Genomic DNA, 16,853 nt, shown 5'->3' with positions numbered 1-16,853 from the left:
ACTTGAAAATAGATTTTTCTAATATGTTCTGGTCTGCCCAAATGTAATTAACTACATGAAAACTCTCTAAATCCAGCTTCGTGCATTTCTTTATGATTCAGTTACGTGGTGTGGGGAAGAACAGAAAAATCTGACCCTATAAAACTATTACTCATCAATCCTAATTATATTTCTGCAAAAAAGTTGTGAAAAAAGGGTTTGTGGCAGGTTCGTTGACTCTAGAAAAAGCCTTCTAGTAACACCCAAGCATCGTCTAAATAATATAAAGCACAATTAACCTTAAACAGTCTGTAATTAGGATAAGCTTCATAGTTCTAATTACTTTTCGGTAACACTGATATAGTTGAATTCTAAAATAAAACATGTCATAGGGCATATATTTATATGTTTTTTAAAGCAAGTATTTATGAAAGGATATAATTTTCCAGCAAATATCCAGCTTGCTGTTAATCTCCAGACCTCTGGCTTGTTGCCTTTCTTCTTCCAGCTGCTTCGCATTCGCAAACTGTGTCCCGTCAGCGGGGGATTCTGGGAAGCTCTCAAAGCTGAACTTGTCAACTTGGATAGCCATGCTGTAGCAAAGGCAAAAGAAAGCAAACAGGGTTTTCAGTAGCACAATTTTACAGATATTACTTCTGAGAAAAATGCAGAGCGCTGTGAAACCAAGCACCGCGATATCGCTGTATTTGTCTCAATGGGATCTAGTCGGTATGTATGAAATAAAAGCCATACGATTTATACTACTGAAAACAGAAATTTACAGAATCACATAATCGACGAGGTTGGAAAAGACCTCAGAGATCATCCAGTCCAACCCTTGGTCCAACTCCAGCCCATTGACTAGATCATGGCACTAAGTGCCATGGCCAATCTCAGCTTAAAAACCTCCAGGGCCGGTGAGTCCAGCACCTCCCTGGGCAGCCATTCCAATGCCTGACCATTCTCTCTGCACAGAATTGCTTTCTAATAGCCAGCCTCAATTTCCCCTGGCAGAGTTGAAGCCCATGGCCCCTTGTCCTATTGCTGACTGCCTGGGAGAAGAGACCAATCCCCACCTGGCTACAACTGCCCTTCAGGTAGTTCTAGAGAGTGCTGAGCTCAGCTCTAAGCCTCCTCTTCTCCAGACTAAACAAGCCCAGCTCCCTCAGCCTCTCCCCATAGGGCTTGTGCTCAAGTCCCTTCCCCAGTCTTGTTGCTCTTCTCTGGACCCGCTCCAGCACTTCAATCTCTTTCCTGAGCTGAGGGGCCCAGAACTGAACACAATACTCCAGGTGTGGCCTCCCCAATGCAGAGCACAGGGGAAGGATCACTGCCCTTGTCCTGCTGACCACGCTATTTTGGATACAGGACAGGATACCATTGGCCTTCTTGGCCACCTGGGCACACTGGTAAGATTTTTAAAAAATTGATAATCGACATATGAATGTGTTTGTGAGTGATACACGAGGTATCTGTGTTGCAGTTGCAACCAGTCGACCTTATTGTGGTTCTGCAGAGGTTCATCTGCCTTCTCTCTTGGTATGTAAATGCTCCTGGGGTGCTTAAGACTTGCAGAAAAAAAGCGACAAAACCAGGCCACATGCTGCTAAACATACTATTTAAAGTAGTTTTTTAAGCCCCATCTATATACAAGTAAAACAATACATACAGAGGTGTCTCCTGAAGTAACACACTTAGAAAGCCATGTGCACACCATTGGTTATACAAGCCAACCTCCTAAATTTTCCTTTAAAAGTTTCCTTACAAAACTCGTGCAGGAAAGACAAAATAACCACAGTACTAGGGAATAAATGTGGTCCTTGTTTTTTTCTTTAAGAAGACACTTGCAACTTGCTTTATATATATTCATGTATTACAGACAATTTCTATATCATAGTGTAATTCGTTGGTAGTAAATGGTTAAATAATCACTTTATTAAATGTACTGTAAGGCATAAAAGCAAATTAAATTAACTATATGATGCTATAATGCATACTAAATACTTATATGTTAAACTAGAATCACTAATCTAATAGAAAAGGGATTTTAAATCAGCTCACATCACATGAAATGTGGTTAGAGCAGATCTAATATACTGTGCTGCCAAAAGAGCTTTAATTTCCTGAATCGTCTGAAATAGAAAAATAATTAGGGAAGAATTAAAATATATTGCTCTTGAGATGACTTTGCACTTAAGGAAAACAGAAGAGCAAGCAACAGCTTTCAAAATCATTCATGATGAAATGCAGCTACAATCTGTGAAAGGCTACGGGGAGGGAATTTAACAAAAGCACAGGATTACTATTACTCCTTTACCTCTTTCTACATATAGAAACGTGTTCCATAAATATTGCCAACACTAGTAACAAAAGTCAACAAGAAAGGGTTTTTAAATCCCTCCAGACCGGAAGAGTTTTTCTATAATTAGCATTAATTTGAGAGAATCTCGACCCTGGAAGAAACTAGGAGAAAATACACGGCAATTACAAGAAAAGGAATAATCTTGAGTTTATTAATTTTACTGTGGAAAGATGAATTCAAATAGGCACATCATGCTTCACCCTGAGCAAAACCCGACATTTCGGGAGAAACTGTTAATGTTCCAAACTACTTTTATCATGAAAAACACAAATATAGCGCTGAGACTAAGGTGGCACTATTATTGTTTCTGTAACATCTTCTGCAAAGCGCATCTTTATTGCTCCTCACATTTAAAAATCAAACAAGGCAGGGGAGATAATCCATTCCTCTCCAAGGCCTGTTTTTGTTTGGGCTATTTTTCCTACAGCAAGAGATCATTAAGAGCTCTTCATTTGTATGCAAAGAGCAGCAAGTGCTGGGCATATAAAAGAAGTTAACACAAGCTATGAAAGTGTATCACAGTAACCGCAGAAATCAAGCCAGAAATAAAGAATCAAATGAAAAACACCTAGATAAATCTGTGGAGTAGATTAAAAAAAAAATAGGCTTGAAACTATGACTAACAACATCAGTTCTTAGTAGTATTGAGGTGTAATTTAATTCTACATATGCTTAATTTTCCTGGATTTTGAATACATAATGTGTGTGGAAGACAGAGGTGCAACTGGAACATTCCGAAAACATTTTTGCCTTTGTTTCTGAGATTATTTCATCACCCTGTGGTACGCGAAGAGATGCAAACTCAGTATTGATTTCTATTATATACACGGTACTGCTTAAATTCTCACATAAATACTCATAGTTATCTTTAGCCATATTTTGACAGCAAAGTATCGTAGTTTCGGAACAATCAAACGTATTTAGAATCCATCTCCCAGCAGACCTGCACAACAGGTCTCATCTAATTGTTGTGCCACATTTTTCTGTGTGAATAATATATTAGAGAAACAATCCTGCCTAACGATATATTTAATGAAGGGCATTCAGAATGCATTCTTCTGTGAATGGATCATTACTGGCAACATGGTCAATTTTTTCCCTGGAAATTAGATACGCATGTAGGCACTTTTTCCCCCAACAGTCCACAATAAATCCACATCAGCTTCAGAAATAAGGCTTAGATTCTCTTAGGAATAGTTGGTTTTACAAGACTGTTTGAAACAACTTTTATTAAGCTTTAAGGTAGGGAAAACTTAAGTAAATAGGGCTTAGTACTAGTACTAAGAACCTAGTACTCAGAACCTCTACTAATTTTTTGAAGTTTTTAACCATGCTTTTATTTATGCTGTGTATCACAGTATCACAGTATTATAGTATGTTTGGGATTGGAAGGGACCTCAAAAGATCATCTAGTCCAATCCCCCTGCTGGAGCAGGAACGCCTAGGTGAGGTTGCACAGGACCATGTCCAGCTGGGTCTTGAATGTCTCCAGAGAAGGAGACTCCACAACCCCCCTGGGCAGCCTGTTCCAGTGCTCTGTCACCCTTACTGAGAAGAAGTTTTTTCTCAAATTTAAGTGGAACCTCTTGTGTTCCAGCTTGATCCCATTGCCCCTTGTCCTATCATTGTTTGCCAACGAGAAGAGCCTGGCTCCATCCTCATGGCACTCACCCTTTATATATTTACAAACATTAATAAGGTATTTAAGATTCAAAAACATCCCCAACAACATAGTTGGAAAGTGAAGAGGACTGAGCAAAAGAAAACTAAGGAAGGAGGAAAAAAATCACAGAAAATAATATGATGAATACAGCTGTAGCTAGAATATATGAAAGCAACAAAGAGAGAGAATAAACTTGCTCAAGACTGTCATTACACTCAAAGTAAAGCATGACAAAACTAAATCCTAGCGATTTTTCTTAAACATATATGCCTTTCATCATCAATATTCTGCTTCCTCTTCTGCTGAAAATATTCTTATCTCTGCAATTTTTATCAATAATGTTGCTTCAATGTTTATTCCTCAGACTGGGGAATGTGTAGTAAAACAGAAGGCTTTACATAAAAGTCAAAACAAAAAATAAATACCTTAACCTAAATCAGTCACTCACCCTTAAAAATTTGCCCCTACAAAAACACAGCTGCTTCGTTCGACTTTAAATACAGTGATTCCTCCCATCTCAAAAGATGCGTTTCCCCAGTGAGGTATTGACTAATGGACAAACAATTCGTGAAGCAAGTTGACTGATGGAGAAAATGGAGAAGCTGGAGACTGGGTTACAAACACCCACTAAAAAAGAGGATTTTTCAGTGTTTTAAGTGATCTGTGGAGATCGCATGGGCTTTATCCTAAAAGAAATAGAAGAAAAGGCAACCCCTTGGCCATCACTCAACTGAAATGGGTTTTAGCCATGGAAGTCTCTCTCCACTTCCACCTACAGTTACTTTACAACCTATTTCCTCCCAAAATGGTCATTGTTTGTTGCGATAGACAGGAATCTATAGAATCTACATAGAAAGAAGTCAAAAGAAAAAGACAATTTGGATTGAAACAGACATACAAACGGCCAGGATAACGATGGCTCACATTGTGTAAGGGTAACTATATACACAGTACCTTGCCCTTCACAGTAATAACATATCAGAGAAAACATTAAAAAGCTTAAAATGCACAAGTTTAAACATATATTTGTTCCAGAAAAAGGGACTAGAATTTCATTGTAACCTTCTTTGACTCGTGGGTAGCTATCCAAATTTCCTACAAGAAGAGTTTTTAATAAATCATGAGATATTTGTATAAAAACTCTGCATTATGTAAAAATATTTAATAGCCAATCCTGCAAATGCAAAACAGGTTTTGTTTCTAACCTTGCTTGTGTGGGAGAAGGGATAAAGTAACAACAGTTTTCATGAATAATGAAACAACCGCGTTGCGAAACCACTGGGTTTTGTCACGAAACGAGCTCGAGCCGTTGTGACAGCTACTCAGACAACCAAGCGTCGTTACAGGGATGCAAATTATTCAAATACAAATTAAGCGAATGAAGAGGAAAAGGTCAGCTCATTGGCAATGCTGATGGTATGTCTGCATGGTACTGTCTCACGTCACTTGTCAGGATGACTTACAGGGGAAAAAACATGACAAACCTTCTCATGGTGCAGAAGACATTTCAATGACACTTATTCAAAGTCCTATTAAAGTCGCAGTACAGAATTATGAAAAACATTGGACAGATCGCTTCATCACTTCTCATGAGTTCAAACTTTACTGGAAATATTATTCTGTCCCAACAAAAGAAATCACAGAATCACAGAATCGACTGGGTTGGAAAAGACCTCAGAGATCATCCAGTCCAACCCTTGGTCCAACTCCAGTCCATTGACTAGATCATGGCACTAAGTGCCATGGCCAATCTCAGCTTAAAAACCTCCAGGGCCAGTGAGTCCAGCACCTCCCTGGGCAGCCATTCCAATGCCTGACCACTCTCTCTGCACAGAATTGCTTTCTAATAGCCAGCCTCAATTTCCCCTGGCAGAGCTGAAGCCCATGGCCCCTTGTCCTATTGCTGATGCCTGGGAGAAGAGACCAATCCCCACCTGGCTACAACTGCCCTTCAGGTAGTTCTAGAGAGTGCTGAGCTCAGCTCTAAGCCTCCTCTTCTCCAGACTAAACAAGCCCAGCTCCCTCAGCCTCTCCCCATAAATGGGCAACAGGAGGGACTTTGCATCAAGAAATTCCTTTAAATGGCATCACGACCATCCCTGAACCAGCTCCTTGCACATCCTCCTTTACTAAAGCAGCGCTGGTTACAATTCATCAACACCGAGAGTTTCACAGAAGTGGTAAGGAGCAGATAAAATGAATAAGTGAAAAATTCAGTAAGGAAATATTGCCTGTAGTGCTATAAACTCCTGAGCTTGTTGGTGGCAGGAGAGCGGACAAGTCCCAGGGACGCCCCCTTGATGCATCTTGGCTCTGCTGATGTCCCCATCTAACGTAAGGGGATGAATCTATAAAGTGAAATTAAATGTCACCCTCTCCAAATAAAACAGGGTTAAAAGCACGCATGGTATTAAAAGGAAAGCAGCAATCTAGTTAGCATAACTAGATTTTATCTTTCGTTAAGTAAATAAAATACTGCTGCTTAGGCTGGAAGAATAAAATCTAGAGATAGTCCTGATTGAATTAACTTTAGGAAGAAACGATATAACAGGAACCCAAAAACTCTTCCTCATGGCTAAGTGCCTATTTAAATACTACCAGCCACAGATAAGTTCGCAAGCTGTTTCCATAATCAAGCTGAAAGAAGGCAGTTGCAGACTTTATTCAATATTACGCTTCCTGTTCATCCTTCTTTCTTACATAAAGTAGACGGTAGGGACACAGAGTCAGATCACATTACTACTACTTATGCAAAATGTTTATGTGTATGAATAATCGCCATATAGTCAATGACTTTAAATTTCAGGAAAAGCCAGAAGTGAGGACGATAATCTTGTTCTCAATTTCACAAGGGAAAAAAAATGCCTAAAGAAAAACTTAGTTTAAAAAAAGAAACGTCACCTGATTTTGCCATCGTGCAATCTCAGTTTTTATAAAATCATGTTTCAGATACACATAATTCCCCCCTAAATGTAGGTTCTGCAGCTGATATAAAAAATGTCGAGTAGTGACACCCCAGTATATAATAATTCACAGGCAAACAGGGACCTCAATAATCTCTTGTGAGATTAATACGTATGTATCACTAGATTAAAATGAGAAAGTAAAGTAATGCAAATTAACATATAGTCTGTCTTTACTTCTAAGGATTTCACTGGTTTAGAAGTACAATATATATTCCATTCAGTACTATAAAATACAACTGTAAAAATAAGTAGCTCAAGCGGCCCATAAGTAATGATCTCTCCTTCTGGCTTAAAACTGACTTCGTAAAGGATTGCTTTAATATCTGAACTATGCAGAGTAAAAGATGACAGGAAAAGTCAATTAAATTAAAAAATTTGCATTTAGAACTTAATTATTTATTTAAAATAATTGACGAGAAGATAATAGTCAAACTATAGCGCTGAAGTCTGTAAAATTCAACAGCTTCTACTTATCTGATCCACAACATTTCGGATGATAAAAAGTTAAGCTAGAAGAGAATAATTCCACTGCATATAATGCGATATTTGAAAATGGAACAGTGTTAAGAGACAGTTAGCTACACAGATCTTTGGTTTAAATGAGATTATACTATGTATGCTGAGAATCTGGCTTTTTAATCTGTTACTCCAAATCTGAAAACCATAAACTGGAAATGAAGTGGCATAACGATTAGATTCAACTCGCATCTTTTTTCACTTGCCCATTTAAATAATTTGGACTTCTATGGCAATCACCATGCAGCAAAATTGTTAGCTAATAATGAAATAAGAAATTTAAAATAATAATGGTAATACCCTACTCTTTAAATAAATACGCCAATTTCTATAGGGGTCATAAGAGACTGATAATCAATAATCATTCACTCTTAAGAAAAGTAGAAAAGCCTCAGCATGATAATACTTGAAGATTGAGTTGAATATCCTACCTTTTTAATCACTGCTGAACTATGCAAGGATTCTAATCCTGCTATTATCCAAAATAATGCCATACTGTACCGCCCACCTCTCAATAGAATATTAATAATCAGAGAAATAAACTTCAAAAGGTATATGTTCATATTCAGTTGCTCATTTGTACAATTCAATGTTGCCTTTATATGGCAGAAAGTTCAAAAGAAAACATATGGAAATTAAAAACGTGGAATTTTGTGCCAGATATAACAACACCAAAAAGCCTCATTCTACAATCATGAATCTACAATTCACCTCTCTGTCTTCTCAGGAGAAGATTGACAAGATTGCTCAGCCCAAAAATAAAGGGAAAATACAGCAGAATAGGGTGTTTCTGTTCTGTTTAGAGTATCTTTTCCAGGTAGTGCCAAGTGGAAGAACCAGGTACCCACCTGTTCCAACCCTTGTCTTCCTCCTGACTGCACACACCTCATGTTGAAGAACATGGGACAAAACCACCAAGTGTCTCTGCTTCTGGAGCACCCTCAAAAAAGCCAGGAACACTGGTAAGCAGCACCATGATCAGGAATGACCACCGGATCACTTCACAGCACGATCTCTGTCTTGTCCCAACACCGATGGTTGTTGCTGGTCACAGGGCACTGTGGTCTGGGACATGGGGAGTTGGTTCGTGTAGAACCAACATGGGTCACCAAGACCCTCAGAGGGGTCTCACAGTCTCTTGTACATGACAAACCTGGAGCATCAACTCGCTCTTTAGAAAAAAAAGCCTTAAAAATGCTTGCTACGTCATGTAATTGATGCCAATGCTCTTCTATTAAAAGAATTTGACCATAACAGGTTGTGCATCTGAAAGAGTATCTTCAGAGAAGACACCAAGATCCTGTAAAAACAAACTCCGAATTCTCAAAACACCAGAACAGCCTGTACAACTAAGAAATCATTCATACATGAAGCTGCTCATCTCAGTGATTACAAGAGAAAATTAAGTGATACTGAGATTTACATACATTTTTTTCATAAAGGAATTGCAAGTTTTCATAAAGGAAGTGATTCCAACAATTTTGGGGCAAAATGATAGGACGCATAAATGCTTAGTGTGCAAGCATACACATTTCACCATGAACTGTCACTTCAAGATACAATTAAATTTTAGTGAATTCTTAATTTACAACCTAAGTGCTTGTCTTCTTTTTTATACACAAAGATAAAATTTCCTCTATTCCCAGAGCACTGCGGCAGAATTCACCATGAGATGATTTACTGTGAGAACCAAATTCTTCTCCAAGCCAATGTTTTCCCAAATTGTTGGATTTTTTAGATGTATAACCTGTATATGTCTATCACACAAGACCTTCACATTTTCTGGATTTCTTAGAAAAACAACAGGTATTCAGAGCACTCTTTGGTTAATTCCTTCAAGAGTCTCATATTCAAGTTATCCCGGTCTACAAACTTTAACATTTTTATTTTGCCATGGCCTTATTGATTCTTTCAGTATATAGTTACTCAGATTTGACTACAGATTCTCAAGTCCCAAAAGCAAGTTTTGCAGGCGATGCCACAGAGTAAAGGTGGGGAACAGTCAGGACATATTCAGTTGAAGCAACCAAAGCACTGGTACAATAGCAAACATCTGGCACCGTAGCGACGTGGTCCATGAGTTTGGATCTACTGAGTTTATTTTGTAACTATTACCAGCAATAATGTTCACAAACATGAGTGGGGGCACAAGTAGCTTTAGTCATGCTCCCTAAATCTTAGCTCCCAGTGAGCAAGCATCGCCTGAGGAGATGTACGGGTTCCATAGCAGTCAACCTCTCAGCACTATGAAAAGAATTTTACGCATCTGATAGAATAATTTTATTTGGAAAAGACCTTTAAGATCATCAAGTCCAATTGTTAACCTAACACTGCCAAGTCCACCTCTAAACCATGTCCCTAAGAACCTCATCTACATGTCTTTTAAACCCCTCCAGGGATGGTGACTCCACCACTGCCCTGGGCAGCCTGTTCCAATGCCTGACAACCCTTTCCATGAAGAATTTTTTCCTAATATCCAATCTGAACCTCCCCTGGTGCAACTTGAGGCCATTGCCTCTCATCCTGTCGCTTGTTACCTGGGAGAAGAGACCAACCCCCTCCATGCTCCAAGCTCCTTTCAGGCAGTTCAGAGATCAGAAGGTCTCCCCTCAGCTCCTGTTCTCCAGCTGAACCCCCCAGGTCCCTCAGCCGCTCCCATCACACTTGTGCTCCAGCCCCTTCCCCAGCTCCGTTCCCTTCTCTCAACTCGCTCCAGCACCTCAATGTCCTTCTTATGGTGAGGGGCCCAAAACCGACCCCAGGATTCAAAGTAAAGGCACAAAATTTTTACCTAAACAACGTATTTCCCACAAAAGAGTGTGCATGAGAAGTCTGTTTAATGCATCCTCCACCAATAACACCTAAATGTATATTTAGAAGCATGCTGAGAAACAAGCTATTTTCAGACAAGAAATATCTCCCACTGAGCAGTGCAGCAGCCTGAAAGTCCACATTGGCCTTACCAGGTCTTGTCAATGGGTAGATCATCAAAGAACATTGATGTGATAGCCCCAAAGCACTTCTCTGCCCAGGACATCTGGGTTAATAAACAAAGGCTTTGCTTCTACTGTTAATTGTACTCAGCCTTCAGCAGCCTTGCATCCAATTTAAGCAAAATGCAACGCTAGGATTGTCTTCACTTGTATCTCATCATGTTGATACTGATTTAGCTTTGCAAATTTTTGCCCCACGTGTTGCTGTGTTGCATGAGTTGTCTGATTTGCCTAATTAGAATATCAGAAAATGAGCATAGCTCAAGAATACATTCTCATTTCTGCCAAAATTCACAGAATCCCAGAATGGTTGGGGTTGGAAGGGACCTCTGGAGATCATCCAGGCCAACTCTCTTGCTAAAGCAGGTTCACCTGGAGTAGATCAGGTGGGTTTTGAATGTCTGCAGAGAAGGAGACTCCACAACCTCTCCTCAACAACTCCACAACTCAACTGCTCTATCTTCCCATTTGGAAATCCTTGTATCTTATCAAATAAATGCCAGTTGCCCTCTTATTCAGAGACTTCTGAGCTTGGGTTCCCACGGGAAAGGGTAGTCCAGCTAAATGGCCACCAGCCTCGGATGTGAACCCTGCAGCTAGAAATTCAGTATTTATTTTATTATTAAAATGGATAAATACTCATTTTGGAGCAGTTGCCCACCGTATTCATAGAATCATAGAACCAATTTGTTCGGAAGAGACCCTCAAGATCACCATTAACCTAAATCTAGCACTAAATGATGTCCCTAAGAACCTCATCTACGCGTCTTTTAAACCCCTCCAGGGATGGTGACTCCACCACTGCCCTGGGCAGCCTGTTCCAATGCCTGACAACCCTTTCCGTGAAGACATTTTTCCTAATATTCAATCTGAACTAGATCAAAGGGCTTTTTACTCTTCTTTCCTGTGGTTCAGAAATACTTTGACTGTAGAAGTTTGCATTTTAGAAAGTAACATTTCACCCATAAGCTCAGGAAGTTTTCACAGAATATGTAGCTGGTGTAAAATAACTGAGGTAAACCCGGGATTTTTGTAGCCAGTAATAAAACGAGGATAAGCATTTTCATATATACAATTTTCTTATAAAAGAATGGATTTCTTTACTACATTTAGAAGAAGTGGAGGGAAGGGGGATTCCAAATACTACAAGTTATGAGCGCTCAAATAATGGTGATAAATATGCTTTGGTTTTGATAGAATTCCAGAGTACCCTTTACTGTCATGGTAAGCACAAAAACCTCAGCTGAGGAACAATTTCAAAGAAACCCCTCAAATTATGACATTCCAATTAAAAGTTCCCACTGAAGGCATCATTTTAAGTATGCTACTAACATTTTTTCAAAATATTCATGGTCTTTAAGAGAAAATATTATTCTTAAAACAAGGAATAACCTATCAGGAGTTGAGTAATTTTTCATTTAAGTATTTCAATCACGTCTACATGAAATGTCTAGCTTTAAAAATGTGTATTTTTAGATTAATCTTTTCAGTGTTTCTTAAATGGAGAAATCATTATTATAAGTGAAAAATTAACTTGAAGTTATTGAGTTTTGGTAGGGTTTTAAAATAGGTAAATGTCGAAGGTGAGTTTTTTCAGCATTTTTTAAATCTAGAAATTTAAAAAGTATTTTCATTCATCTAAATAAAAATTGTATGGCCTAAGAAAAGACTTGAATCAAAATTCAATGAATCTCTGTTTCTTTGTAGAATTCCTTTAGAGATAATAAAAGCTCGGAAGATTATGCTATCTACAATTCTGCAAGACATTTTTCCTGCAAGACAGTTTTTCCTTTAAAATAATGAAAACTGTGAGGTAAAATTCAAAGGTGTCAAAATAGAAAACAATTATTTCAGATCTCTTTAGTGAAAATTACATATACTTTCCACTCAAAGACTAGATTTTGCTGAGTATAATAAAAGCATATATAGGTATCCATTTCAAACTGAATCCCAGTTTAGGAATCAGTCTTATTCTCCAGCTTTAGGAAGGGAAAACATCAATGTATTTTCACTTCCAGCTTATGACAGAGCTGATGTTCACTTGTATATAGATTACCAACATATTTTTTTAAAACCATCCTGTCCCACTTGGTTCCCATTTCCTGCAAAGAACTCAAAACCCCCAAACAAATGCATAGAGGGGAACACATATTTACACACAAAGTATTAGGCCAATTTGATGGTTACATAAAAATTCCTTCCCATTTACAAGGAACAATTCAACACAGCAAATCCCAGACTTAGGTTATCTCAAAATGACAGGCTAATACTACCTGAGAAATTGTCACAGAATCACAGAATCACAGAATGTCAGGGGTTGGAAGGGACCTGGAAAGCTCATCCAGTGCAATCCCCCCATGGAGCAGGAACACCCAGATGAGGTTACACAGGAAGGTGTCCAGGCGGGTTGGAATGTCTGCACAGAAGGAGACTCCACAACCTCCCTGGGCAGCCTGGGCCAGGCTCTGCCACCCTCACCAGGAACAAGTTGCTTCTCAAATTTAAGTGGAACCTCTTGTGTTCCAGTTTGTACCCACTGCCCCTTGTCCTGTCATTGGTTGTCAACGAGAAGAGCCTGGCTCCATCCTCCTGACACTCACCCATTACATATCTGTAACCATGAATGAGGTCACCCCTCAGTCTCCTCTTCTCCAAGCTCCAAAACCCCAGCTCCCTCAGCCTTTCCTCACACGGGAGATGCTCCACTCCCTTCAGCATCTTTGTTGCCCTGCGCTGGACTCTCTCCAGCAGTTCCCTGTCCTGCTGGAACTGAGGGGCCACAACTGGACACAATATTCCAGGTGTGGTCTCCCCAGGGCAGAGCAGAGGGGCAGGAGAACCTCTCTGACCTACTGACCACCCCCTTCTCATCCACCTCAGGTACCGTTGGCTTCCTGGCCACAAGGGCCCAGCGCTGGCTCATGCTCATCCTGCTGTCCCCAGGACCCCCAGGTACCTTTTCCCTACACTGCTCTCCAACAGGTTGTTCCCCAGCTTGTGTCTCAGAATTGTGTAGTAGTTTTATAAACCTTCCCATCCACAGCTGAGAAGTCACCAACGCTTCTGATGCACTGATTTGCTCAGAGTTTTCAATTATATAAGTCTAAAGATATTATAGGGTTAATATTAAAAGTGGAAGCATATATTGTTAGAATTAGGCTCATATATCCTACAATAAGCAAATAATACTGTAAATATACTAAGAAAAGATTATACAATCTCCTTTGTTCTGAAACTAAGCCTTCTATACAAAAGATTTCCTTTTTTATTCCTTACTATTCTCCATTTCTCCTCTTCTGTACAACTAAAAGGGACACCATCAAGCAGTAAATCAAGGAAAAAAGCTGCAGAGATTTTTTTACTCCCATTTATTCCCATTGAGCCTCCCTCAGGGATACACAAATTGGAAATTGCTAAATTATCATCTAATAGGCAGAAACAACGTAGGCGAGACCAATTAAGTAAAAGGCAGAAAGTTGTATTACACATGTAATTAAATGAAATTCTTTGACTAGACTGCACTAGAATCATTTTCCCAAAAAGGACAAAACCTGACTTTAATCAGCACATGGCACATTGTATGACATGGCACTGAAATAGCACATTAAGTTTTGATATTACTAAAAGGAGCAGTTTTCTTAATTGTAAATCAAGTTACTTCCAGGTGGCAGGAAATGGGCTAAATAGCAGCATTTCTTCCTAAATCTACAAGACTCTAATGATGCAGAATTGAGTAAAAAGTCATAAAAGAGTTTTCATTTTTTCTTTTTAGGTGTATTATCCTTCTAATAGGTGCCTACACATATTTTTTCAGTTAGACTGCTCTCTTACAGAAATCCATACGCAGGAAATCACTAAATGAAATCACCACCTTAATTGCCAACTGTAATGTGAGGGAAAATAAATAGGGATAATTTTGGCTTGTGATGGTGAACATCAAAAAGAATAATGCAGTGGGGATAAAAAAAAGGCAGTGCAGATAATTCTCATCTACAAGGTTTCGGGCTCTCCATCTTTGGCCATTCTCAGCCAATGACTCCTTGCAGGACATGAGTGACTGGAGCCCTGTCCTTGTACCACCACACAGGTGCTTTGGTCCAGCCCTTGGCAGCTATTTCAGGCGGTGGGACTCAGGCTGGGAGGAAAACCTGCTCCAGAAGGCAGGTGTGGGTGACTCTCCAAGGCTTCCCCCAGTTTAAGAAGGACAAGGAATTACTGGAGGGCGTCCAGTGGTTCCGAAGATGCTGAGGGGTCTGGAGCATCTTTCTTATGAGGAGAGACTGAGAGAGCTGGGGCTGTTCAGCCTCGAGAAGAGAAGCTGAGAGGGGATCTCATCAATGTTCATAAATATCTCCAGGGTGGGTGTCAAGAGGATGGACCAGACTCTGTTCAGTGGTGCCCAATGACAGGATGAGGGGCAACGGGCACAGACTGAAGCACAGGAGGTTCCGTCTGAATATGAGGAGAAACTTCTTTCCTTTGAGGTGCCAGAGCCTGGCCCAGGCTGCCCAGAGAGGTTGTGGAGTCTCCTTCTCTGGAGACATTCAAACCCACCTGGACACCTTCCTGTGTGATCTGCTCTGGTGAACCTGCTTTAGCAGGTGGGTTGGATGGGATGATCTTCAGAGGTCCCTTCCAACCCCAACCAGCCTGTGATTTGGTGCTACAGAAGCCAGAGGAGCAGGAGGAGCAACACTTACCTCTCCCCACGGTGCTTTTCTACACTTTTGCTTTCTGAAAATTTTCTACATTAGTTAAAACACAAAGGCGTCTTCACCTCATTTTGAGAACACTCCAATAGCATTTAGTTAAACCAATAACCATCCACCTAGATGATAATGAGAATATTAGATATGGATTAACAGCTCTAAACACAAGTTGCCTTTTGGAACAAAATTAGTTTGGCAATTGTTCAGCAAACAAGTGAGGCAAGCAGTTTCACAAACCCAGGACAACCTGTACACCCTAAGGCAAATAGATACTTTCTTTCATGTAACTCCCAATAACTCATATTTATCTATCTCTTTTTATATTTCTTTACATAATATCATTTCAATAGCAAATCCATGACCTGTCTCAAGCAAGTTCCTATCATATCGGAATAGATTTGCCAAGTAGGCTTAGAAACCCTGGTTAAATCACTGTCCTTACTTCATTATTGGAAATACCAGTTTGTTGCTCATTTCATACATATACACAAATTAAAATGGAAGACTTGGAAAGGAAATAAAGTGATTTGCTTTCTCAATTGAACAGTAAGGAAGCGCAGAAAAAGAAAAGGGAACGTGGTTTAAATGGCCTTAGAAAAAAAAAGAATAACCAATTTTTAACTATTGGTTTAAATCAGTTCCTGTGCACAAGAGATCAAAACTAAGAGAATTTGTGTAGCTGATAGCAGCACTGAGGGGAACAAGACACAACTTGAAAGACAAAAAGCATGGCTTGTTTTGTTGAGCACGTTTTCAGGACAAGTTGTACAGACACAACCAACTGTCTAATGTCACCACGTGCTTGAAAATATCATTGTACAGGAGTCCAGCCTGCAGAACCTCTCAGATAATGCCAGATGAAAGACAAGAAGCTCTCCTTCAAAACTACAGATGGCCAGCTCTTTCCAGAGATGAAGACCTAGCATCAAAATACATGGGAGAAGAAAGAAATTGACTTGAACATGCATAGAACAGCCTGGGAAACAAACAACAAGGAGTATTGACGTAAGAATATTCCTCATCTAGATTTAAATTCCATTATTAAAGCCTGTGTATATGTACTTCTTGCCTGTTGTCACCATTTCATCAGCGCTCATTCATCGCTCCATAACTTTCATGAAACTCTCTGTTTCACATTAAAGAGGTTATGACTGAACTTTCATCTGCTCATGAGTAATAAAAAATACATTACGAAGAAGCAGTTTAAAGCATTATTAATAGAACACAGCACAGCCTAATATTTAAGTCTATGGATATTTTTTAAAACATCTCAATGACTTAAGACGAGCTTCACTTTCAAAGTTTAAGTTAGTACTTACGACTCTAAATTAAAACCAAAACCAACAGAACCTCTGCTCCTGACTTCAAGCATGTCGCGTATGCTCTCCTATCATTAAATTAATGTTTCTGAACTTCTTACCTTTCACCTTTCGTTTTATATATGTACTTTGCTTTTCCCTCCAGTGCATAGTGAATGATAAACAACATAGAGTGTAATGCATAGGAATAAATCTAAACTGAATTCAGGGGGGGAAATGCAGCTAAATTGTTACATTCATGTCAGGATCCAAACCAGTAAGATCCAATCAAGCAGCTAAAAAGACACCACTTGTAACAATAAGGGATATCAAACATATAAGAGAAAAAAATCAACACACTAAACAT

At 39.4% G+C, this 16,853-nt stretch overlaps 1 protein-coding gene across 1 annotated transcript in view; it reads right to left on the bottom strand.

Annotated features, from left to right (window-relative positions):
• The window catches only part of TRAPPC9 (trafficking protein particle complex subunit 9), a gene marked incomplete at both ends in the record, with an annotated part of 507,143 nt that overhangs the window by 283,413 nt on the left and 206,877 nt on the right, over window positions 1–16,853 (bottom strand). Inside the window, one exon of the mRNA XM_080339501.1 lies at window positions 419–572. Within this exon, the coding sequence (XP_080195627.1) occupies window positions 419–572 (154 nt within the window). The remainder of the gene's footprint in view (window positions 1–418; window positions 573–16,853) is intronic.

Source organism: Nesoenas mayeri, assembly GCF_963082525.1.
Source record: "Nesoenas mayeri genome assembly, chromosome: 2".
Classification (NCBI taxonomy): domain Eukaryota; kingdom Metazoa; phylum Chordata; class Aves; order Columbiformes; family Columbidae; genus Nesoenas; species Nesoenas mayeri.
This window is presented reverse-complemented; position numbering and strand designations above follow the sequence as displayed.